Raw genomic sequence first — 26,275 nt, forward strand, 5'->3', positions numbered from 1 at the left:
AAGATAGATAATTTGAATAGAGAATAATAATAATTAGAAATAATTTTTCTTCTTGTATCATGAGTAAAAATTTTCTTCCTAACATTCTTTATTCTTCTTCCTTATGCTATTTTACACAGGGCAGTCATTTCTTCTCAAATGATTTTTCTTTTTCTTTTTTTATTTTTTATTTTGAGGGGTGTTTGTTGATGGTCGAAAAGAAGTGCAATTGTAGCCAAAGCAGAAATGGGATATTTAATAATTCTTATACCTCATTCATGTAGTCTTCTGAGATATTAAGCAGACAGATCATTTTCTATGTCAAAATTTCAAAACTTTACAGAGATAATTAAAGTTTCATAACAAATAAGTAGTTTTGTACATTCATTTTCTGATACCCAATAACATGCCAATTAAAACTCAGACTTCATACTGGCACCCAATGAACACAGAAGAATGACCAAAGCTGAGTGCTAGTCATTGTCATAGATGCAACCTGAAAGAAAAAAATACAGATTTAAACATAGTTACATAAAATACACTCTCTAAGCGTTCTAGGGTTGGAAATGTGGGTGATTAATACTCTCTCAGTTTATGATTTAAAAAGTGGAACTGGCCACTTTATGAAAAATGAGTTAGATGGAAGGCCATATATTTACCTTTTACTGTTTAATATACAATTCCAAAAAATTTTTGGACACATTTATTCTCTATTAAAATGAAACTCAAGATTATTTCATCTGACACTCAACCAATGTACTTTTTGGTAGTCATTCTGAACAAGGTTGAAAATATTAAATATCAGCAAGAATCATGAGGTTAGAAGACTAAAGGGTAATGTGATGTCACACTTCGGTTTAATTTTTTAAATCATAATTTATAAACACATGATGCTTAGACAATACTCATATTATTGATTATGAAATAAGTACCTATTTATTGGCAAAGCATAAATAAAAAGTACCAAATATTTTTATATTTCTGTTTTTAAAGAAAATAAATACTTTTCTTTCTTGATTTCCAGTTCTGTATGAAAATGTTTGTCCTCCCTCCCCCATTATACCAGGGCATTTACCGTTTCTAACATTTTCAAGTGATTCAAATTCTGACCAGATTGGAAGGCTCTAATTAATCCAATAAGCTATTTTTTAGTAATTGTAAAACATTAAATTTACTGTTATTGTTCTCTGTAATGATGCTAGATAAGACTTACCATCAGCAATATCATCATAGATCTCTCCATCACTGTTAATGTAGAAAATAATTTTTATTTAAAAAATCTTCTTAATATTAAAACAATATAGAGATGAAAAGGGTAATAGTGTGATTTTTATATAACACAATTTAAGGCATTTAAGCATATTATGCATTTATAAGTGGAAATAAATTTCATATTCATCATTTCTTCTTTAATTGGCTTAACCCTAACCCTCTGTTTCATTTACATACAGAATAATTAAAACATGCCTTAATAACACAGACTAAGCCTTCTTTATCTTTGTAAGAAATGTTTGATAAATTGAACAAACTGAACAACAGTCATATTGGAATACTATATGGGGGGCCTTAATTCAAAACTGTAATTAATTTTTGTATCTTTTAATATCAGATTCACACTTTTATCTGAAATTCAAATGGTGAGTGAAAAACACTAATATTTGGCAAAGGAACTGGCTGCATCATTTTCACATATTTCTAATGGTAAGTTGTAAATATTATAAAATAGATAAATATTAGTTACAGAATAAGTAACAAGAGATGGTTATCATGGTGATTCTCATGTTATATAATCCTAAAAATATTGCTATGATTATAGGCAGCATTCATAATAACAGTTTTGGCTGCTTTGACACATTTTAGGTTTTGTGTGGCCCCAAATCTTTGTGAAATATTGTATTCAACAAACATAATGAGTCCTTTCTTTGATATATCAGGAGACACATCACACAGGAGTAAGACACAAGCTTTGATTTTATATTCATCAAAATACCTTATAATCTAATGGAAGATTACATAAGGAATAAAAATAGAAAATATGATACATATTAACATAAACTTGAGATGTAGGATACACCTTCAAGATTCAGAAACTTAAGGTGGCTTTGTCACTTAGACCCACTCTGCTGATCTCTATTTTATCAGGGAAGCAGCAGCAGGCCTTCCAAATTGCTGCCAACGATGGCAGATGCTGTGAGTTCCCTATGTCTTCTGTTCAGATCCTTTCTGAGATTGAGGGAGGGTCTGGCTAGTGGAAACCTGATACAAATGCAAAGAGGACAGATTTTCCTGCCATTTATTCAATAAACATTTATTAAGTGTTCACTTCAATAGGTAGTGAACCAATATACTTTCTAAATTCTCTCTTCATCAGCCTGTAATAATCACTGATGAAGATATTGTCTTACTATTTGCCATGCATTCTTTCCTTCAAATTTGTATCTTTCATAGGACAAGAGCTATTAAAAATTTCCATGCCTACCACTATGATTAATACGCTAAGGGAAACAAAAAGATATGATTATTTTTCTTCTGACGTTCACTTGTTTGCTGACAAAGCTCTTCCTGTTGATTTATTTCTTTCTCACTGGTGTTGGGTTGTTTTTGGATACACAGTTTGTGAATCCTCTTTGATCTTTTCATTGTGCTGAATTCCATAAATCTTTGCATTCGTATAAAACCTAACCCAATAATGGAGTTCATTTCTTGCACTGGGTTACTTGGGACAAAATCTTACAACATTTGGAAAACTGCAAAGGCACATTAATACCAGACTGTGACAGACTGTGACAATGTCTTATTCATAAGAATAGAAGAATCATTGACGACTATCTTTTAACTGGCATGTTTCCAAAAAGGCAACATAATACTCCACTATGCTTAGTGAATGAAGAAAAGCCCTCAATGAAGGGCTAAATCATAAACTGTAAACAGGTGTTAGTAACACCTACTGTACAGACACTAATTGGTCCCAAATTAATTCAATTCAACCAATTGTATTAGTAAGTGAAATGCAAAGTATTAATGAAAAGGTTACTGACTTTTACCTGTCTGTCTTCAGTGTTTGCTGAGAGCCCAATGAAAATATAAAACTATGAACTATATAATTATAAATGAGAAGGGCTTCTTGCCTATTTAAGAGGAGCATTTTATGAGAACCTTAACTTTATTATGGATACTTCCATATTGACATTAGTATAGAATATTGTTTTAAAATTGATTTATGACAGTTCTGTAAGTTACATTATTTAAATGATATTAGTATTTTTTTTTAAAGAAAAGCACAAAAATTCTTTTTATAAGTATAGTAGTAAGAAAAAAAAATGGGCTTACTTGTCCACCAGATAACTCCGAAGGACATAACCATCTAGGAAGAAAAAAGGAAATAAATTTTATTAATGGCACAGGTTTGAAAAAACTTTAGTATAGCTTTTAAGTAATCAAAACACAATAGCACAATAATTATATTATATCAAATAACTGTATTTATCTCTGAATATGACCTGTTTTTCGTATTTGCATCTACTTTCTTTTCTTCCTTTCTCCTCTTTTTCTAATTTTTCTTTCTCTCTAACATGTCTTATTTTTCCTCTACTTGCAATCTTTTCTCCTTTCCCCTTCAAATACATTTTAAAAATCTTATTTTTTTTCCTCTTAGCTATTGCAGGTCCTAGCACAGGGTTCTTTCAAATTTTAATCTATTTCTTCAAGGTGTTACCCACATGATCCAGTTTTAGAAAGAATTTAGTAGGCCTGGACTATGAAAGTAGTTTATAGGTAAGTATTTTAAATACCACCAGATCTAAGATTTGCCTTTTACTACACTGAAAAAAGTCAGAACTGTATTCAACTCCCCTTTCCGATGCCAGCAAGCTAATAGCTACTATGAGGAGTATGCATTTTAAATAGTCTCAACAGAACTGTCTTTTACACTGCATAGGAGAACTTCCTCTACTATTTTTGTATTTGACAAGAGTGTCAACATTTGTTTTTCATTATTTATGGAATATGGTATTATTGGAAGAACACATACCAGCAATTCTGTGATGCTTTGGTTAAGCAGAAAATAAGCTGGGGAAATAAATATAGGAAACACGTAATACTCTACTATACCTAGTGTGAATAGAGATAAATCCTCAATTAAGGGTTAAACTGTAAATTATTGGTAGGTGATATTTTATGCAACAAAGTTTTTTTTTTTTTGAGTACATTATATTTGCCTCTCACTGTGTACATTTTCTTAGGAAAAATATGAACTATCTTTCTTGAGAAAATGTCTACTGACATCTAATTAATATTACTAATCTTTGGAATTGTTAGTTTTGTGTTAGTGCCTAAAATCTGTATGCTCGAGATCGGTACCACTTACTACTTTTTCACAAGCTTTAAGTAATTTCTCTTCTGAGTCAATCTACTGGTTTTGATTCCCTTTTAAATTTAATTCTGGTTCTAAGTCAGAATAAATCTAGTAAAAATTATAAAAAGAAGTCCCATAAGAAAAGTTTAATGCAAGGCATAAACCTATTTAAATGTATGTTTATTGCCATTGATTAAACATGAAAAGATTAGAATTCTACAACTGATATTGTAGATTAAAATGTAAAAAAATGAACTTTCCCTTGAAGTATTGCAGGGTTAAAAAAAAAACTTTCACTGAAACATCTTATCAAGAAGTTCACTACTTTTAATTAAAACTGTTTATAAGCATCATTTTTGGAAAATAAAGAATTAAAGTTATTTTTGAAGTCTTATCATATGGAACTAATAAAGCATGTGTCAAAATGATAAAAGCACAATAAAGTAATATTTTACTCAGAGTATGAAAAACTACAACATGTTATGCCTTCTTTTTTATTTTACTTTAAGCAAAAGTAGACCAGGTATGGCTTCCACCTGTAATCCCAGTGCTTTGGGAAGCTAAGGCAGGAGGATTGCTTGAGCCTAGGAGTTTGAGAACAGTTTGGGCAACATAGTGAGACCCCTGTTTCTACAAAAAAAAAAAAAAAAAATTAACTGGTTATGGTGGTAACAAGCCTGCTACTCAGGAGGCTGAGGAGGAAGTATTGTTTCAGCCCAAGAGTTCAAGACTTCAGTGAGCTGTGATGGTGCCACTGTACTTCAGCCTGGGCAACAGGCTCATAAATAAATACATAAATAAATAAAGCAAAAGCAGCAAAAATTATTAATGTAAGAACATTTACAACTAATATCTATGATTCCTGGATAGGCTTTGACATCACAGTTCATTTCTCAGTAACAGATTTTCTTTTCTGTTTTTCTTTTTCTTTTTTTTAGTCGGAGTCTCACTCTGTCACTCAGGATGGAGTGCAGTATCATGACCATGGCTCACCACAGCCTTGACTCGAGGGCTCAAGTGATCCTTCTGCCTGAGCCTCCCAAGTAACTAGGACTACACACATGTACCACCACACCTGGCTAGTTTTGTTTTGTTTTGTTTTGTTGTAGAGTTGAGGTTCTCACTATGCTGCTCAGGCTAGTCTTGAACTCTTGGCCTCAAGTGATCCTCCTGCCTAGGCCTTCCGAAGTGCTGGGACTACAGACATAGGGCTTGGCCAATTTTCTTTTTAAATTAAGGCATACTTCATAATGTAACATAATTTTAAAAGAGGGATAAGCTTATGTCTAACAAATTCAGCCCTGAGTCTATCTCTCAAAAGGGAAAATCTGTGCAGATAAGCTTTTAGAACAAATTGTGGATTTTGTATCAGGTCTCAGTAACTCAAATCACTCTGTACCTATATTTGGAGCTAAACTAAAATTTGAACAGTTCTCTACAGATAGTAATAGTCACTGACTTTATTTTTAATCAGTTAAAATTGGTGGGGATTTTTCTTTAAAAAATTGGAAAATAAACAACAAAACAGTTAATGTACCCATGATATATTTGTGTTTATGTTAATAATAAAAATAATGATGTACATGAACTGAAGTCTTTAACATTGAAGTCAATCTCATACGAGTTGTTAGGACTTCATAAAATCTCTGAGCTAAAATTGGAACACAGAAAATTTGAGAATTGTATAAGAAATTATAAGCTGTTGTTAGGACTGGAATTATTCTGGTATCACATAGATTTCTATTTTTTTAATCTCAAGAAGATCGTAAAAAAGAAAGTTCAAAACAAAGAAAATGCAACCACCATTTTTGGAAATGAAGGATTTTTAAATTTTCCTATGCTTTCCTATGCTTTTAGGTAATCTACTTTTAAAAACTCAATTATGCTAAAATTTTGCAGGCCTGGATAAAACAGTATATCTAAAGAACCATAAAACAATCCTTTACATGACCAAAGTTAATCATTCATAATATATAGCTTGGTTACCTCAACTTTACAAATTAATTATAAAAAATATATTCTCTGAGATTCTCAAACCCTTATTTCCTTCTCTCCTATATCTTGCCTGTTTAAGAGTTCTAAGTAACAGCTTTCTCTTTTGCTGAACACTCCATTGTTGTTGAGATCCCTAAACATCAATGATAGGAAATATTATTTAAGAAAAATGCATCAAGGAGATGGAGTATAGGATGGTACCGTGCTGCTGGTGTCTCCTGAAATGATGGGATATATATGGGGATTATTAGCTATAAAATCATTGTTCTATGGCATTTTTTAGCACATCATAGGTTTTGTTGTCTAGTACTTAAAAGAAATCTCTGCTAAAACTTCATTCTATTACAGGCATGATTTATGATGGTGTCAAAACAAGTGACTTACCATAAATTTTTATATAATCTTCCTATTATAGTTCCTAGAAATAATTTTTGTTTGTAGTAGAAAAACGTCCTCTTTGCTTACATGTTACATGTTGTACATTATAGGGAATGTTAATGAATACAATAAACAAATGAAATAAATAAACAAAAACCTCATCATGGTCTGTACCATGTAGAATGGCTGCTGTTTCATTAGCTGTATAATATTGTGAATGCAGGCAACCAGGGATTCTCACATATCATATGAAATTATTGTCTGGAAACCTCCCATTCAAGAGCAGAACATAATGGCTCGAAAAAAAGGTTTTGAAATATGTGGTGGGGTAGAAGTAGTTAGGACCCACCCCCGATAGGTGCCAGTTATTTTTTGTCCCCAAATGTTTGCTTGCTACAGTGCAGATGTGTCTCAAGGCTAGTGACTCATCTTCTAGAAGGGCACTGTGATTACAAGGAAATAAAAAATAGCATTTGAAAAAATAGAAATGATCTTTATCCTAATAATTTCACATTTTTTCTTAACACAAATGATAATACAATATTTTATAATTATTTCATGTTGTGGGCAAATTCAGAAATAAAGTTAAATTTACTCAATTTGGTCTCATGCAGTTTAAAAACAATCAAATCATATTGTATACTTTTGTTCTGGCAAGTAAAACAATGTCTGACTTCAAGGGAAAATACTCATAAAGTATGGTGTAAATACTGATTATAAATTATCATCTTAGATTTATAAAAATGTTCTCCTTCTCTCTCTTCTCTGTCTCTCTTTATAGCTATTTCTGGGGCTTCAGAACCAAGCAACTTTTAAAATTTCTGAATTTTTAAAATCTTTCTTCAGTGAGCGTGCATTGTTTTAAAATTGAAAAAACAATTATTCTAGTAAATAATCAATCACTTGGACTTGGGAAGATCTAAAACACCTTTGAAAGCCCCTTTTCATTGATGTCTGAAGGAAATTGAGAACATTTGGCCACAAATAACTCAGCTCTTGTCTCATCCCGCACTTTTTGTAGGACATTTTTTTTCAGTGACAGGAGGTGGGAAAATTCACAGCTTATGAGACATTGAGTTGTGGAATATGCGCAAATATTAGCGAGAAATTCGAAACATTTAGAAATGTGACAAAAAATATATATTTAAGATCTCAATACCTACACAGTACTCACTTCTACAAGTCAGTGGATGAGACTTGATCAAATGTGATAATGTCTGTAAAAGTGGTGAGTGTTTCACTCCACGATGGTAAGGGATTGTTGTTCATGCTTTAGCCTCTAATTGCTATCCTTTCCAACTTTAGGTTGAAGTAAACTATGCTTTCTTTTCTTTAATGGATTAAAAAATAATGGAGGTTAAGGATAATGTTAGCATCATCATGGTGCTGGTGTGCAAATGCCTTTGCTACTAGTCAGAAGATGCAGAAAAGGGAACTGAAAGATTTAGAGGCTCTCCAATGATATGCAAGTTAACCATGTTATTAAGGCTAAGACAGAGAAATTCTGTCTTCCAACTGGTTAAACTATTCAATAGACTTCCTGTGAGTGTCTGTATGTCAGACTTTCATATGGCTATCCAACTGCAATTTCCAAACTGTTACATTCAATTCAGCAAGTCTCACACAAGGTACAAGACAGTGTGCAATGTGTTGGGAACACAATGTTGGTAATATTTCACTGACGCTATCTAAAACTCAGGGTCTAATAAAAGCAATAGATTGGTAAAACAATAATGACAATTACAGCAGCAAAGTGAGTATCATGGTGGAGTTGGGGAAAGATTAATTGTGATAGGGTGACTGGGAGTAGGGAGTGGGGGTGCCTCTAATTCTAGATGAGAACTAAGTTATTTTTAATAGACAGTTATGGGCATTCCAAGTTGAATAAAATAGTATCCTAGGATGAAAAAGTATAATTTATTCAGGGAATGACAAATAGTTTGTATTTCTGGAGTGTCAGTTGTAAATGGGAAACAGCAGTTGGTGAGGACAAAACTAGATATAGAGGGTTTTAAGGGAGAGCTTAAAGACTATGGTTGAAAAAATTAATATTTGGGAAACAGTGTGGTGAGTGGATTCATTGGGAGTAAGGACAAAGAGAGACATATTTGAAATTTTATGCAACTATTCAGGTGAGGGAGGGTTACATCTATAAATCTCAGCCTACAGAAGAGTGCGAAGAATGAATTAGACATTTTAAAAATTAAGAATGTCAAGGATCCAGTGCAAGGAAGAACTAAACAGACGCTTTGCAAAAATTAAGAAAAGCAGGAAGCTTGAAAAAAAATGAAATTAAGCAGATATGGTAATTAAACCTTAGAATAATACTTAACCTGAATGGCAGTAGCAGATGCTTCCCCTCCCTCACATCCTCATCCTTACAGCACTTACATTTAAGTTTTTTTTTTCTTATGCCTTTTCTTCTGGCTTCCAGAACTCTCTTTGTCAGCTTGCTCAGTCTCTGAATTACTCCCTACCTGTCCAGAAATAGGTTTCAACTCCTGGAGGACAAGAGTTGTTGTATAAATACCCGAATTTGTTTTCTACTTCATGGGATAACACTGACACCCAGAGTTTCCCAGCAAGATTAAGCTCCAATTATCAAGGGAACGTCTTTGATAACAAAGCCTTATTGACTTCCTTCCATTTTGCGTCTCATTTCTCTGCTTACCTATAGGTATTTCCCAGACTCACTTTCCAAACAAGGAATCCAAGATAATACAAAATCCAGCCCAAAGAAGATCTTTACATAAAAAATAGGCATATAAATGCTACTGATAAAATCATCTGGTTTCTATCCTGTTTGAGATCCGCCCCCCCTCCCCAGCAAACCAGCTAAGAATTGAAGTAATTACCGGTAACCTTGGAAATTGTGAATTGCACTGGTACTATACCAAAAAAGAAGAGAGTAAAAGTTACACGATACTCTTAATGTAATCTACCAGAAGTTTCACGAAACTCTTGAATGTAATATACCAGCGGTTTATAAAATATTTCCTCTGTTTTCTTTTGAGTTGGAGTCTCATTCCGTCAGGCTGGAGTGCAGTGGCACGCACAATCACGGCCACCCCAGCGTCGACTGTCTGGGCTCCAGCCATCCTTCCGGGCTGATCTCAAACCCGCGGGCTCAGGCAATCCACTCGCCTTGGCCTCCCAAAGTGCTGGGATTACAGGCTGAGTCACCGAACCTGGCCCTCTGCTCATTTTTAAGAGATGAATTATTCTAAGAGACAGAAGCCCCATGGTATTCATAATAGTACTTAGAATTATTGATAGTCAAAATAGAAAATCATAAGTGGATTATAAAATTATCCCTGAATGGCTACTGCTTTTTCTCATTCTTAAGGTCCACTGGTTCCTAGGGAGAACGGAGTCTTTTCTCTGAGTTTCTGTTACTGGTACTACATCTATTCCTGCTTATCTATATCCATATATATTTGATTTTTTTTTTTTTTTTTTTGAGTCAGAGTCTTACTCTGTAACCCAGGCTGGAGCGCAGTGGCACACTCAAGGCTACTGAAGCCTCGACCTGCTGGGATCAGGTGATCCTTCCACCTAAGCATTCTGAATAATTGGAGCTACAGGCATGTGCCACCACACCCAGCTAATTTTTTGTAGAGATGAGGTTTTGTCAAGTTGTCCAGGTTGGTCTTGAACCCCTGGGCTCAGGCAGTCCTCTCACCTTAGCCTCCCAAGGTGCTGAGATTGCAAGCATGAGTCACTGCACCTAACCGTATATCCATAATATTAGAGATGAGGACAGCTACAGCCTTGTTACTCAGGGTATGTTCCCTGGACCAGCAGCACCAATTACCTGGGAGCTTGATAAAATGAAGACTGTCATGCCATTTTTATAAAGGCAAGTGAAAAAGATAAGTAAAAAAATAAAAAGAATGCCAGACCTTACTTCAGAACTACTAAATTAGAATCTACATTTTCAACAAGACCCCCCCATTGATGTGTATGTACTTTGAAGCTGGAGAAGCATTGCTTTAGACTGAATTTGTTGCTAACATGGCATTAGATTGAATTTGTTGCTAACATTGCTTTAGACTGAATTTGTTGCTACTTAGGCTGTAGTGCAGTGGCATGATCACAACTACTGCAGTCTCAACCTGCTGAGCTCAGGCGATCCTTCTGCCTCAACTTTCCACGTAGCTGAAACTACAGGCACTTATCATGCCCAGCTAGTTTTTTGATTTGTTGTAGAGACAAGGTCTCTCCAAATTGCTCATACAGGTCTCGAACCCCTAGGCTCAGGTAATCCTCTCACCTTGGTCTCTCAAAGTGCTGAGATTACAGGTGTAAGCCACCATGCCAGGCTTGGGAATTTTTTTTTTTTTAACATGGCTGTAAATTCTACTTCAAATTAGGAAGACTTATTTCTCCTACTATTGCCATGAGTAATTCATCACATTATTATCATAAATATCTTTTAAAATATTCCACTGGGTATAGTCATCATAACATTTAATCACTTAAAAATCTTGACATCGAAACATTTTTTGATAGCCTTTTAATGCATACAGTTTTTCTGCATCTAAGGCTATTCCATGGGGTAGATACAAATTTGAATCTGATGGGGCTTTTCTTTGTCTCCTGGAGCTCTTCCTACATATTCTCTCCAGTGAGTATCAAATCTTAATATTACACGTCCTTGACCTTTAACTTTGGTGCCCACATTCCATATTTTTCTTTGAAAAGCCAACCATACCTCTTCTATGATAACTTTACATCCATTTCCTCCAACCCTGAGTGACTGTTTTATTCTTGAAACTACATTTCAGTTCCTGTCCCTGAGTCACCTTCCTCCCATTAAAATTAAACTCAGAGTCCATGTTTTCCACGCAGATTGACCAAGTTGATATGGGGCAGTTGTATTGGCTATCCAATTTCAAATAAGACAACATAATTTTGAATTTCTCTTCCCTGAACTTTAAAGAAACTTCCTTTTGAAATTTGACAAAAATGCTTCTGTTCGTCAACTTTACTAGCTGATAAAGTCAAAGAGGACAGAGACTCTTTTGTATTTATTGGAATAGTATGTTGCATCAGGTGCATTTGAACAGGAAATAAAAACAAGTGAATTTGCTAGGTAAAAAGCCTGGAAACTCTAGGTATATAATATTCAGAATTCTATATAATTTGAAATTCTGTATAGAACTCTTGCTCTGGCTTGTTTTTGAAATTATGTAGCTATGTACATGTGAACAAGTAAGGGAAGAAGTTATGGTCATAGATTTCACCTTATTCATCAAGTGAAGGGTGGGTCCAGGAAACTGCAATTTTAATACACACACAAGGACTTTCCTGATGCTGATGGCTTGTAGGACTGCATATTGAGAAGTACTAATTTGGCATTAACTTTGATACCACAGTGTATAAATAGTAGATGGTAAAGGATATGAGATGGTAATAAAATACATTATTTTTCAGCAGAGCAAAGCGTCTAGTTTCTTAATGTTTCTCAAAACTAACCAAGCATAGAGCAAAGAATTAGTAAAAACAAGGTAGTCACTAAAACTTGTTTGGTTAAATTCTGGAGTGCCATATATGTGTAGTGTAAGCAGTGACTTACATTTTCCTTCTTCATTTCTGCAAAGAACTTTTGTGTCGTCTGTGTTTTGTATAACTTCAAGTGAGTCACCAGGTTTTATCTGTAGATCTCTGGTACCCCACTTTTTAGAAGTTAAAGAGGCTGCGACTTTGGTTGAATATAGAACTCTAATTTCACCATCATACTGGAAAAATAAAAACATTTAAATTATTGGCTGATGTGTATTATTATAATAACTCATTTATTGACAGAATTATTAAAAAGGTATTTGCTAAAGAAATACTTCAGTGTTTTCAAAAGATAATGTAAGAATCTTAAAGAAAATTTTGGGAGGCAAATGCCACTCATAACCTCACCAACATAATATAACAGATATTTTTAGTAACTTCATATTAATGTTCAAAGGACAGCTAAATTTAGATGAGTACCACAGTTTACAAATTGTGCATAAATATATCACAGTATATATCGCAGTGTATATGCCACAGTGTATAAATTGCTTAATCTTTTATAAGAATAAATTTAAATCTAAAATACATTTTGTAGAAAATATAGGCGTTATCATGGCTAATTGTAATATTGATAATTACATTTTAAACATGTGCACTTTGGTACTTAAAAATCATCAGGTTTTTTCATTAGTGTTTTGAACTTTGTATAATATTTAAATATAACATACTTTAAATTTTTTTCTGAAGTCTTTTTCTTCTTTTTCCTGCTTTTTTAGCTTCTTGGGGCCTTTTTCTTCTGTCTTAGTTTTGCCAGTATTGATTCCTTGACTAGGATAGTAGAACACACATTTTTAAAAAAGACACTAAAATATAAAAAGAATAGTGTATAATAGAGACTTAATTCATAACATTAAGTTTTTGTCAGATTTTGTTTTAATTAATTCATTCTTAGAAACCTAGTATCATTAATCATAATAAATGATATTCCATAACACAGAAGGAATTCTTCAAGAGAATACAGATTATGAGAGCTGAAATGGAAGTAAGAGATTCTCTGTTAAATTGAACCTTATGAGTTATAGTTTAAACAGAGTTGCATATCAGCAGTTTCATATGATTCAACCTATTTTTCAACCCCCTATTAGTAAAAACAAGGTAGTCAGTAAAACTTGTTTGGTTAACTAAGATAACTGTCCAATCCCATGGAAAGGACTTTTTTTTTGTTGTTAAAAAAAAAGAACACCTTTTTCAAAACTTGATTTTTATGTCTTATCAAGTTTAGGTTAATTTTTTTTTACATTAACTTCAAATGGAGTCAGAGTATTGGTTAATAAAAAACGCTTGGGTAAAAGTTAAGTTTTTAAATATTATAAGAAAGAGCTTCCTATAAAAGATGGCTAATATTCAATATTTATCTTAATTACTTCATCAACTGTCCATTTGTATGTGTGTATTTATGTGTACATTTAAGAGACAGAGACAGAAAGAGACAGAGAGAGAAAAAGAGAGAGAGAGAGAGAGAATGAACATATCTGAAGTGTTCTGAGCAATTAATGAACTTAATATTTTTTAAAAATCCCAAAACCTAGAATCTAGAAATAGAAATCCATTGTATCTCCTAGGTATCAACTGGATTGAAGCCAGTTATCATAATACAGACGGAATAAGTATAATATAGTGAGTTCTCTAGCCTATCCACACATAGGCTCATCTGAGACACTTTTAAAGCATACCACTGCCCTTACCTAGATCCTGGAAATTCTAATTTAATTTACATTAATTTTAAATTTGAATTTACTCTGAGTGGGGTCCAGGCACTGACATACATAGTTTAAAAACTTCTCGTATGATTTTTTTTTTCTTTTGAGTTGGAGTCTCACTCTGTCACCCAGACTGGAGTGTAGTGGCATGCTCCCGGCCACCGCAGCCTTGATCTGCTGGGTACCAGCAATCCTTCCACCTCAGCCTTCCAAGTAGCTGGAACTACAGGCTCGTGCTACCACGCCCGGCTAATTTTTTTGATTTATTGTAGAGATGAGGTCTCGCCAAGTTGCCCAGGCGGGTCTTGAACCTGTGGGCTCAGGCAATTCACTCACCTCAGCCTCCCAAAGCACTGGTATTACAGGCTGAGCCACCGAGCCCGGCCTTGTATGATATTGATTTGCAACCAAAATTGAGGATCATTCAGCAAGTTTAAACATGGATGTTAAGGAAGGGCTATGAATCTCTTCAAGAAGGGAATTTTAAAAATTAGAATATGTGTGAATAATAAAAAATCTTATACACTGATTATTTTTATTTAGATGATATAAGAATACTTGCAACCAATTCATTTAAAACATTTTATTCTCCATTTTTGAATCTTAGCATTTACCTCATTCACTGTAAAAAGAATTAACACAATATCCTGTCTAAGGCTCTCTATCTGCCGTCAGTACCTCCTGCTACTGGTAGGCTGGGCATCTGTAGAATTACTGCTCCAGATTAGCTCTCTGGGGCTATTCAAATATATCTGGAAAGTTCAAAAATCACTACAATCTCTCTTTAAAAATCATTGATTAAAAATTATTAAAACATCGAATACTATGTTAGAGAACATAAGCTTGTTTTAAACTTTGCAAATAGGCAACAGGGAAGAAAACAGTCCATATCAGATAAATTTTAGTCTATTGGGGTTGATTTTGCTCGAAGAAAAGAGCCAGTGTGTGACTCTGGGTTCCCGGAGAGCTATTTTATGGAACATGGTGGCATTTCTACAGTCATATAAAACAACAACAAAAAAGTGCATTAAAACTGTCAAGAATTGAAACGCCAATGGTGAGAGATATACTAAAACATGAAGAATGAACTGAAGGTTTGATTTTTGTTTCATGGAGAACGAAAAAAGAGGAATGATTCTTTTTTCATCTTTCTTATTTGTTTTGCCTGTAGAACTTGATCTTCATATATGAATGACAACATATTTTTTTCTTCAGATTCTTTGCTCTTAAAACCTTCTGCAGTTTAACACAATGAGTTTAACAATGTTTGCAAAAAATAGAGTTCACTCATGCATTTTTACCAGTACATCTCAGAAGACACCACTTACTATATGCCATTTATGTTCCTTTCATCCTTTAACTAATCAAGTATAAGATCTCTTTATTCACCTTTCTTTTTTCTTGAAAAGACTGGAGAACTGTTCTTGCTTTTATACACAGTACGTCTCAGATCATCTCACATATTTATTAGAGTATGAGCAAGCATCCTACCATGTTATTTTCTATTTCAAAATTTTTTCAAGAAGTACTCCTTTTGTATTAACTTATCTTAACAGATTTTTATACAATTTTCACTTAAAATTAAATAGAAACTTTAGGTAAACTGAAGATTGTTACTATTCACTGTCATTTCTTTTTTTAGATTTCAATGGAACTTCTGAGTTCTGTTAATTTTATGAAAAAGGGACATACCTAAAAATCCTTTTAAAAAACAAATCATAAAGGACATGATCTTCTGGAAGACAGAAGTGACTTGAACAAGGTGAGCGAGGGCTTAGACGTAAGATAAGAAGTACATTTAAGACAAACACAGTTTTGGGAAAATAGTAAAAACAAAAAGATGAGATGAATCAGTGAGGTTAGATTTGACCAGGATCTCAAATATATTTTCCCAGTGAATTAATGAATAAATGAACACAGACATCAGTGGATCATAGGGTAGAGGTTAATTAGGAGACAAGGAGCAGAAATAGGGGGATAAAGAGGGGTTAGGGGCAGCGGGAAGGAGGATTAGGGGTGTCCACTCACAAACTCAGAAGAGAGGTTAGAGTTGGGATCAGAAAGAAATGTAGCTTTAGAGAGAAGGACAATGAACACTACCACACACAATAGACACACACCCCATTGGGTTTCTATTTCAGATGAATTTTCTTGAGCAATCTCATTTTCATTACTTCATCATAATAAAAGTTTCTTATTTACCTCATCTCTGCTGATGGAGAAGGGAAATCAGAGGTATCCACATCATCGTAAACCTCATCTCCTGTGTCTAACAAAAGACAGAATATCAAAGGTTGAAATATTGTTAGTTTAAATTTGCTCATTTTATATGAACATTCAATGATATTTTGAATATAAAGATTGCTTCAAGGACAATAAAATAAGTTTTCCTGGTATCTGGGTACATTTCTCCTGGAAGCATTGTCTGTTACTGAAAGGAGAGAGGTTCTTATATCCCTGGATGTGTGTTAAATTTTCCTCAAAAACCAGTGACCATGACTATAGCCATCATTATCTGGGAAAAAACTCATAGAACAGTGACTGTGATGATCTGAAGCTCTACAAGTGCAATGAACGACAGGAGTAGCACATGGTTGACAGACCAATCCATATTACTGGCCATTGGCAGGAAGAAGTGGAGTTTGAAACTGAGATTCTTATGGGATTTAGGGTGCTATGATAACATGTATCATTCTACTTAAATACCTATGTCTCCCTCCCTCCTTCTTTCCCTCCCTCCCTCTTTCCTCTCACTGATCTGTTTCTCATTAACTTTTATCTTGCAGTGATATTAGGAGTGGCACCAATTTCAAATGGACAGATTATTTTCATTAATAAGATCATTCTTTTGCCAGCAGACGTTGAGAAACCATAGAAAAGTTGTCATGGTCTTAACGGGTTCAACAGCTTTTCCAATCTGTAGATATTTTTATTTCTTCCAAACCTTGTTAATAAAGTCAGGAAGAATGCATCCTTTTTGCACCTATTAAGTTGCTTCACAGCAAATTAAACTGAAAAGATGAGTTGAAGAAATTGCAAACCATTTAAGGAATGATTATCATAAAAAGTTTAAATGTTCTCTGGTAGTAGCAAGAAATTGATTTTCTTTAAAAATTCCTCTCTTGGCCAGGCACAGTGGCTCAAGCCTGTAATCCCACCACTTTGGGAGGCCGAAGTGAGAGGACTGCCTGAGCCCAGGGGTTCGAGACCAGCCTGGGCAACTTGGTGAGACCTCATCTCTACAATAAATCAAAAAATTAGCTGAGCATGGTAGCGGGCACCTGTAGTTCTGGCTACTTGAAAGGCTGAGGTGGAAGGATTGCCGGAGCCCAGCAGGTCAAGGCTGCGGTGGCTGTGAGTATGCCACTGCACTCCAGCCTGGGCAAAAGAGTGAGACTCCAACTCAAAAAAAAAAAAAAATCCTCTCTCTCTCTCTCTGTATTCAGGTTAATTAATTTCACAGGATAAAACTTGCTCAGCTGTATAAAAAAATCTGTAATAAATACTTTAAAAAATTGGTTTCCAGGAGGTTAAAAGTTACTATTCCATGCACATGCATGTAAAGTACACTTGAGAACAACAATACAAAATTAAAACAAAAACTTCATTTTTAAAAACTGAATCGATGACATTTGTTCCATTTTGTACCTACTTTTGGTGGAGCTAATTTTTTTGTGGAGCTAAACTTTTTTGAATATTTAAAAAATATTATATATTAGAATACAAGCTTATCAGGTACTGACCAATTTGAGTTCACCCTTTTCATATTTTCAAATTGATGACTGAAAAGAAAGTTCTAATATCAGATAAAGAGTCTAGAAGAATAAATTATCTCTGTGTTGGCTTGCTCTTTTAAAATCCTCTGAATATTCTTCTTCTTCTTTTTTTTTTTTTTTTAGACAGGGTTTTACTCTGTCGCCCGGGCTAGAATGCAGTGGAATGATCATGGTTCATCACAGCCTGGAACTTCCGGGCTCAGGCGATGTTTCCATCTCAGCCTCCCCAGTAGCTGCAACTACGGGCGTGCATTACTACACCTGGATAATTATTTTTTTTTGTTCGTAGGTGGTTTCACTATATTGCCCAGGCTGGTCTTGAACTCCTGGGCTCATGCGATTCTCCTACTTTAGCCTGCCAAAGTCTGGGATTACAGACATGAGTCACTGCACCTGGCCAGAAATCCCCTGACTACTTTAATCCATCCATCCATCAATCAATCAATTAATTAATTAATCAATTGATTGAGTTGGAGTCGCTGGGCTCCAGCGATCCTTCCACCTCAGCCTTCCAAGTAGCTGGAACTACCGGTGCCCGCTACCATGCTCGGCTAATGTTTTGATTTATTGTAGTGACGAGGTCTCACCAAGTTGCTCAGGCTGGTATCGAACCCGCGGGCTCAGGCAATCCACGCACCATGGCCTCCCACAGTGTTGGGATTACAGGCTGAGCCACCAAGCCCGGCTGAATATTTTTATAAAGCATATTTTATTTTGTTCAAAGTAAATTAAAATAAAATCTTTTAAAGATTTGTCTCAGTAGGGATAAAAATAAGCTGATTGAAATTGTACAAAGAAGAAAGAGTTACATTTTTTAATTTCCCAAATACAATATAAACTATACATTTAAAATCAAATAGCTTATATTTTGAAGGGCTTTGTCGGCATGTTTTAAAATATCTTTATGCAGAAGTCCCAAAGGTGACCCAAAGAAACCAGGAATTATCTTTTGGAGAGCGGACCCCTTGTAGTACACACGGAATTTGTTCCTCTGGATTAAACAGTCAACCCACATTTTTATCTGAAAGTTTTTGAGAAAGTTGCATCATGATTTGTGGAAGAAACTTCTGGCGTTGTGGCAAACAGGTGATTGGTTCTTCCACCATAAAAAATGCACCTGCTTATACTGTGCTGGGTGTTCAGAAGCTTTTGACCAAAACCTACATGATCCCAGTGCTCTACCCACCCTATTCACACAATCTCCCTTGAGACACTTTCCTCCCCGCTAGATAAAAAAAGTCTTGATGTGAAAGAGGTAAAACAAGAAACAGCAGAAGCACTAAAAGGCATCAAAATTGGCAAAAACTTGAGCAGTGAAAAAAGCTTCTCAGTAGGTGTATTATATCAGAGAGCACTTTGAAGGTGACTAAAGTTTAAACATGTAAGAATAAATATACAATATTTTTATAAAGAAATTCTGTTTTTTGAGGATCCCCCTTGTATATAAAGCTGGGTCTGAGTTGGGGCGGGGAGATATAGGGAATGTTGGTGGCCATTTCTTCCCACTTATCCCTAACTCCATAGTGGCTCCTGGGAGAACAGTTTAAAAACTATTGATTTTTTTTTTCTCATCTCACTATCTTATTGCTGAGCAACTGTGGTTCCTTAAGGTGAAGTTACTTGCCCAAGGTTACATGATTTAGTGTCAAGAGTGCAGGCACTATGACTATATCCAGTGCTTTCCCACAAGAAATAAATCCCATCCACAAGAAATAAAAATATAGAATATACAATTCTGTAGTTTTCATTACTTACCCAACTGTTTAGGAGGAGAGGGGAAACTAGAAAGAAAATGAGAACAGATTTGTAATCAGACTAATATGAACACAGAAACTGATTCCTGTACATAGGAGAGGTATGAACTGGCAACAGCCCAGAGGCATATAAGAGTTAATGAATCTGTTGATCGACTGTCATTCCTCTCTCATCCTCCATTTCTCCACTATATCCCAGTTTCTGTCGATCAATTTGGAATTTAGCAAGATTTTCTTTGAACCCCAATGGTGGACAAAAAAAAAGTCTAGAGTCAAGACACTCAGTTAATTTGGACCACAGCCATTGGACCAATGTTTTCAGATTTGTTCTATGAGATTCGGGCATTTTATTATACAGGGTGAATTAAAGGAACATGTAGCATACATATCTCTAGCCCAAATCTGTTTATTTGAATTAAAGAGTAGAAATACGGTCAAAATCAAGAGAGATCATAGGAATATGACTGTGTTTCCCCAATATATGCATATATACTCCAAAACAGGAAAATGGTGAATGAGAGGAATATCCACTTAAACCAGAGAATTAAAGCTTATTAATAGAAGTGATCTGAAATCAGGATTTGGTGGCATTTAGTTGCAACAGAAAGAAACTCTTGCTTTTATTATTTTCTGAACTATGACTTCTAAATACAGACAGACACAGATATACACACAAACCACTGAAAGAATGGTGCACAGAACAGGAATGACTGGTTAAATTGCAAGGGATTGTTAATTCAAATTATCTAATATCAGAATAAAGTAGCGTGTAATTGAAGTAAAAAAACTCTTGTTTTATTTATTCATTTATTTATTTTTAGTTGGAGTCTCACTCTGTCACCCAGGCAGGAGGGTAGTGGCATGTTCATGGCCACTGCAGTCACGACCTGCTGGACTCAGGCAATCCTTTTGCATCAGCCTTCCAAGCAGCTGGAACCACAGGCACACACCACCATGTCCGGCTAATTTTTTAAAAATTTATTCTAGAGACTAGTTCTAGTCATGTTGCCCAGGCTCTCAAACCCAAGGGCTCAGGCAATTCTCTGGCCTACGCTTCCAAAAGTGCTGGGATAACAGGCATGAGCCACCATGCTCAGCAAATAAACTCTTATTTTAGATTAAGGATTATATTTGAGCTATGCTGCTCAAGATAAGATTTTTTGTTTTCTTAAAATTTCAAGTGTATTCCTCATTGACGTTTGATGTTTAATAAAAGTGTTTAAAATTAGAAATGTTATATGGGATTAACATTTTATAAAGACTTCAGTTACATATAGTGAATTCATTAGGCAAATGTAAAACAGAAAGCTTTTCTTGTACCAGGGAACATGGTTAAGTTTCTTCAGTTTCATATGTATGGAATTCATACTACAGGGTTATTTTTGAGATGAAGAGAAAAAAGTTATACCTAGTTTTTATTTGGATAAATTAAGATACTTAGAATAATTTTAGTATAGGAAAAATATAATTAAAATAGAATTAATATATTACTATTGTGCAACAGTTACAGAGATTTCAAAGACTGTATTTAGCAAAGAAAAATTCCAAATCATGTTCTTTATTTCTAGAAAATTAATTTTTAAAAGAAGAATGTGTATTTTGAAGAGTAGTCAGTATGAAATAGCAAAATGTAGTATTGGAATTGCAAGTTATTTAGATGTAGTGCCACATCTCAAAAAACATCCTACTAAAAGGGGTGTTTGAGTGTTTGTGTATGAGTATGTATGTATGAGTGTGAGAGTGTGTGCATGTACTTGTGTGTATGTGTGTTTGTGGGAAAAATAAAATATATCTTTGAACTATATGATGATTTTTGAATACTTAGTCTTCTCTGATGAAATGCATGAGTTTAAGGATGACAAATGAGGCTACGATGATGAATGGAAAATGACATTAAGATGGTTTAAGCCTATCAGAATTTGGTTATCAGTTATAGAATATTAGTAGCATTTGATTAAATAAATATTAGTGTAGTTATTGTGCACTGCATTTGGTTGGTTGACTCTTACGATGAACCTTCATTATTGTCTGACTCAGAGACTTTAGTTTTCTCTCGTATACTTTTCTTTCTGTCATCTTTTCCCTTTAACATCTTCAAAATCCCCCAGGACCATGTGTTACTCTTCTCTTCAACCTGTAGTGTGGAGCTTTGGAGTATGCAGGCATTGATCAGAATGTAATAATCAGTGGTATGTGAAGACATTGCACGGACATTCAGATTCTTTATAATTATACTTCATTGATCATTCAGGCAATAAACAATGCATTGCATTCAACAAGATGGTGCTATTAAGTTTACAGATCATATAATGTGTTTAATACTGCTACTAATAGATTGATCATTTTTTCTATCGATTAAGAATTTTCTTGATTCTTAAAATATGAAGTGAAGTCAGAACTGTTTTAAACATCAATTTAACTTTATTTATGATTAAAATGAAATAAGTAATAGATCTGAAAATTTGAAATATGCCACTTTAAAATGGAAAGAGTAAATTTATTTTATTATTAATCTAAAGGATTTTTATTTTTATAAATTATCATTGTTATTTTACACACAAAGATAGTTATTATTAAGCTAAAGGATTAAGCATTCCATACTGGTTCTGTAAGATGGCATATGGTCTTAACAAATTTGGGTTGCCTATAATTATGTTATTATACAAGAGAAAGACATGCAACTGATAAACTCTTCAGAGATTGTTGTAAAAGCAAATTATTGACTGATAAATAACAGATTGAAAAGGGTTTAAAAATATAGACAACACCTGTGACTAATCATTTTACTTCTTTGACCACAGTTGTTGAGGTGCTTCCAAACAATCTACCACTTCATTTGAAGTGTGGTGCAATTACACTTCCTCATTTACTATTGCTTTAATTAAACATTTAAATCATGTTGGGTAGTGTAATAAAGAACACTACTTTCTGCTTTTTATCCTAACTGGAAATCAAAACTAAATTTCAGTCCATACAATAATTTGCAAAAAGAAATTCGCTAATTATTCTTACCCATCATCAGCATCTTCCTCTTCAATCCCATCATAAATATCATCATCTGGAGGTGGTGGAAATATCCCTTCATTTGGATTAAGTGGGAAATATTCTGTTAATTTTATAATTTGGTCACATAATAATAACAACTCAGATTTAAAAAAAAAAATCTGATCTTTTAGCAATCACCAAACTGTTTTCCACAGAGGTTGTACTAGTTTACACTCCCACCAACATTGTAGGAAGTATTCCCTTTTTCCAGCATCTGCTGTTTTTTTGAGTTATTGATGATGGCCATCCTGACTTAGCATCCTTTGTTCATATTAATCTTTTAAAAAATAAAAAACTGCTCATTCCCACTCTCACATAGTTAATTTATTTGTTAATAATTTTGCAAGAAACTCTTAGGGCTGATATTACAATAATGAAACAAGTGTTCATAAAAGGTACTGTGGACATGAGTTTCTGAAACAGGGGAGAATAAACATGAGAAAAAGTAAAACTGAATAGGGGTTAGAGTTAGATATTTATTGTGGAAAAGAGAAGAAGTGAGGAAGTGAAACAATCTAGTTAACAATGAAGAGGACTCAGAAAAAGATACTGACCAAGATATAAGTGGGAAAAAAGCCAATGAAATGAAAGGTGAATTTTGAAACATTGATTGTAGTTGAAACAAAGAAAGAAATGAAAAGTGGCCTTTTAATACATATTTTCTAAAGTTAAAGCCTTTCTGGTTTCACCTGTTGTCCCACACTCCTCAGGAAACTTGGTAATTTTACAGATATTTATTTAACGAATATTTATTTGTGTACCTTCTATATACAATGAACTTGAAATTTGACATTTAGTATAAGAATTTTAGCACTGCGATGTTCAAATCCCTGATTTTGTTGCTGGAAAATATAGGGGTCATTAGGAGCCATAAGATGACTGTATAGGTTATCATCCAAACAAGGACACTTCTGAAAGTGAAGGATGCTATTATTAATTGTACTCAGATCATTGGCATAACTCAAGGTGGCCCTAGGTACAATGGAGTAAGGTCACACTATGATTCAAAGCAATTTACAGATTCAGTGCAGTCCCTCTCAAAATACCCATGATGTTTTTCACATAAATAGAAAAAAATTCCAAAATTCATATGATACCAAAAAAGAGCCAGAATAGCCAAGGCAATCCTGCGCAAAAAGAACAAAGTTAGAAGCTACACACTACCTGACTTCAAACTGTCTCACAAGGCTATTGTAATAAAAACAGCATGGTACTGGCATAAAAACAGACATATAGGGCAAAGGAACAGAACAGAAAAATCAAGAAATAAACTCACGTATTTACAGCCAACTGATTTTGGCAAAGAAGTCAAGAACATACATTGAGGAATGACACATTTTTCAATAAACGGTGCTGGGAAACTGGATAGCCACATGCAGAAGAACAAAATTGGACCCCTGTTTCTCACAACTTATGATGGATTAAAAATTTAAAGCTAAGACCTCAAACTATAAAACCACTGGAATAAAACATAGGAGAAACACTCTAGAACACTAGTTTAGGTGAATATTTTATGGCTAAAACCTCAAAAGCACAAACAAAAAAAACCCCAAAAATAGACAAATAAGACTATATTAAACTAAAAAGTTTCTTACAGCAAAGCAAACAATAAATAGAGTGAAAAGGTAACCTGTTAAGTGGGAGAAAATATTTGCAAACTTTTCATCTGACCAGGGACTAATATCCAGAATACAACAAACTCAACAACTCAGCAATTTTAAAAATCCCATCAAAAAGTGAGTAAAGGACATGAATAGAGAATTCATAAAATAAGACATATAAATGGGAACAGATATATTAAAAAGTGCTCAACATCACTAATTATCAGGGAAATTCAATCGAAACCACAATGGGATATAATCTTACCCCAGTTAGAATGGTTATTATCAAAAAGACAAAAATTATCAAATGCTGGTGAGGATGTGAAGAAAAGAGAACTCTTATACACTATTGGTAAGAATGAAATTAGTACAACCACCATAGAAAATATCCTAAATACACTCACTTGATCATTATACATTCTATACATATAACAAAGTATCACATGTACTCTGTAAATATGTACAAATATTATGTATCAATTTAAAAAGTAATTTTAAAAGTGTATGGCTTACCTCCACTTCCACTCTGACTGTGGCTAGAAAAAAAACCAGAAATATTAAATTAATAACAAATTATTTAGTTATCAGGAAGAGAAGTACATATATTGATCAGTTATACAGAAGTAAAATTCCATTTAAAAGTTATTAGGATGTTATATGTGAAGAGGAAGAAAAACATATTCCTTATCTTAATAGGTGACTAATAATAAGTCAACAAAACAAGATAAACAAATAAAAAGATCCAAATTTTAGTAAGTTATAGTATTTTATGTGATATTCAAAATAATAATCTTTGCTCTTAGCATTTTTCCATGAGGTAGTTTTCAGATGACATACATTATTATATCATTCCACAGATGAGCAATTAAAACAAACCCCATAGGTATTATCCCAGGACTCATATAGAGCCATTATCATTGCATTAAATTAAATTATTTTTCAATATCTTATAACAACAGCAATTTACTTTTAGTCCAATAGCATTACATTTTTTTAAAAAAAGAAATACCTTTTAAAAGTTGTAATCTCTTTTTTTAAAAATCAATATTTTTTATTATGATGTTGTGGGGTACAGTTAAGGGTTAGGTATACAAATATGCTTCATTTAGGCCCCCTTGTTGATAACAGGTGTCTCCCCATCCCCAGACAGATGTTTACTACCATTAGTCCCATCCCCCTTCCCCCCCCCTCATAGTTTCCCCCACCACTGTCAGTCATTTTCTTATGGTAGTGCGTTGTATGATCAAGGTCCACTATATGAGTGAGAACATGTGATACTCAAATCTTTGTTTCTGTGAGAGATCACTCAGTATTATAGACTCTAGTTCCATCCGGGTTGCTGCAATATTCATGATTTTGTTCTTTTTATGGTTGCATAGTATTCCATTGTGTATATGTACCATATTTTTTTAATCCAGTCCTATATTGATGGACAGGATGGTTGGTTCCAGGTTCTTGCTATTGTGAACAATGCTGTGATAAACATTCATGTGCAGGTATCTTTTTTATAGAGTGATTTGAGTTCTTCAGGGTATATTCCCAGTAGGGGGATTGCAGGGTCATATGGGAGGTTGATGTTTAGAGTTTTTAGGGATTGCCACACTGCTTTCCACAGAGGTTGCACTAGTTTACACTCCCACCAACAGTGTAGGAGCGTTCCCTTTTCGCCACACCCTCTCCAACAACTGTTATTTTTTGAGGTATCGATAATTGCCATTCTGACTGGAGTTAGGTGGTATCTCAGTGTGGTTTTGATTTGCATCTCCCTGATGATTAGTGAGGTTGAGCATTTCTTCATGTGTTTGTTGGCTGCTCGAATGTCTTCTTTTGTGAAGTGTCTGTTCATAAGTTTTGCCCATTTTATAATGGGGTTGTTTGTTTCTTTTCAGCACATTTGAGTTCCTTGTGATCCAAGATGTTAAGCCTTTGTCAGACCTGGAGTTGGCAAATACTTTTTCCCAGTCTGTAGGCTGTCTCCCTGCTCTCTTGGTGGTTTCTTTGGCTTTGCAGAAGCTTGTCAGTTTAATGAGGTCCCACTTGTCTATCTTATCCCTTATGGCCTGTGGGTTTCGGGTTTTGTTCAGGAATTGGATGCCAGTTCCAATTTCCATGAGGGTATTTCCTT

General features: G+C 34.2%; 1 protein-coding gene across 3 annotated transcripts in view; it reads right to left on the bottom strand.

Annotated features, from left to right (window-relative positions):
• Window positions 1-206: 206 nt before the first annotated feature.
• FYB1 (FYN binding protein 1) overlaps window positions 207-26,275 on the bottom strand; it is a 157,850-nt gene continuing 131,781 nt past the window's right edge. For 2 of the 3 annotated variants that reach the window (XM_008066636.2, XM_008066637.2), the window contains exons 10-19: window positions 24,664-24,686; window positions 22,517-22,583; window positions 21,514-21,651; window positions 19,506-19,531; window positions 16,177-16,243; window positions 12,943-13,042; window positions 12,285-12,447; window positions 3,310-3,343; window positions 1,193-1,224; window positions 207-475 (exon numbers count right to left, since the gene is read on the bottom strand). In XM_008066636.2, coding sequence (XP_008064827.1) covers window positions 453-475; window positions 1,193-1,224; window positions 3,310-3,343; window positions 12,285-12,447; window positions 12,943-13,042; window positions 16,177-16,243; window positions 19,506-19,531; window positions 21,514-21,651; window positions 22,517-22,583; window positions 24,664-24,686 — 673 coding nt within the window. In that variant the 3' untranslated portion in view covers window positions 207-452. The remainder of the gene's footprint in view (window positions 476-1,192; window positions 1,225-3,309; window positions 3,344-12,284; window positions 12,448-12,942; window positions 13,043-16,176; window positions 16,244-19,505; window positions 19,532-21,513; window positions 21,652-22,516; window positions 22,584-24,663; window positions 24,687-26,275) is intronic. The other variant, XM_008066638.2, reaches the window with a different exon arrangement.

The sequence above is a fragment of the Carlito syrichta genome, unplaced genomic scaffold (assembly GCF_000164805.1).
Source record: "Carlito syrichta isolate Samal-C Ts95f unplaced genomic scaffold, Tarsius_syrichta-2.0.1 Scaffold309042, whole genome shotgun sequence".
Taxonomy (NCBI): domain Eukaryota; kingdom Metazoa; phylum Chordata; class Mammalia; order Primates; family Tarsiidae; genus Carlito; species Carlito syrichta.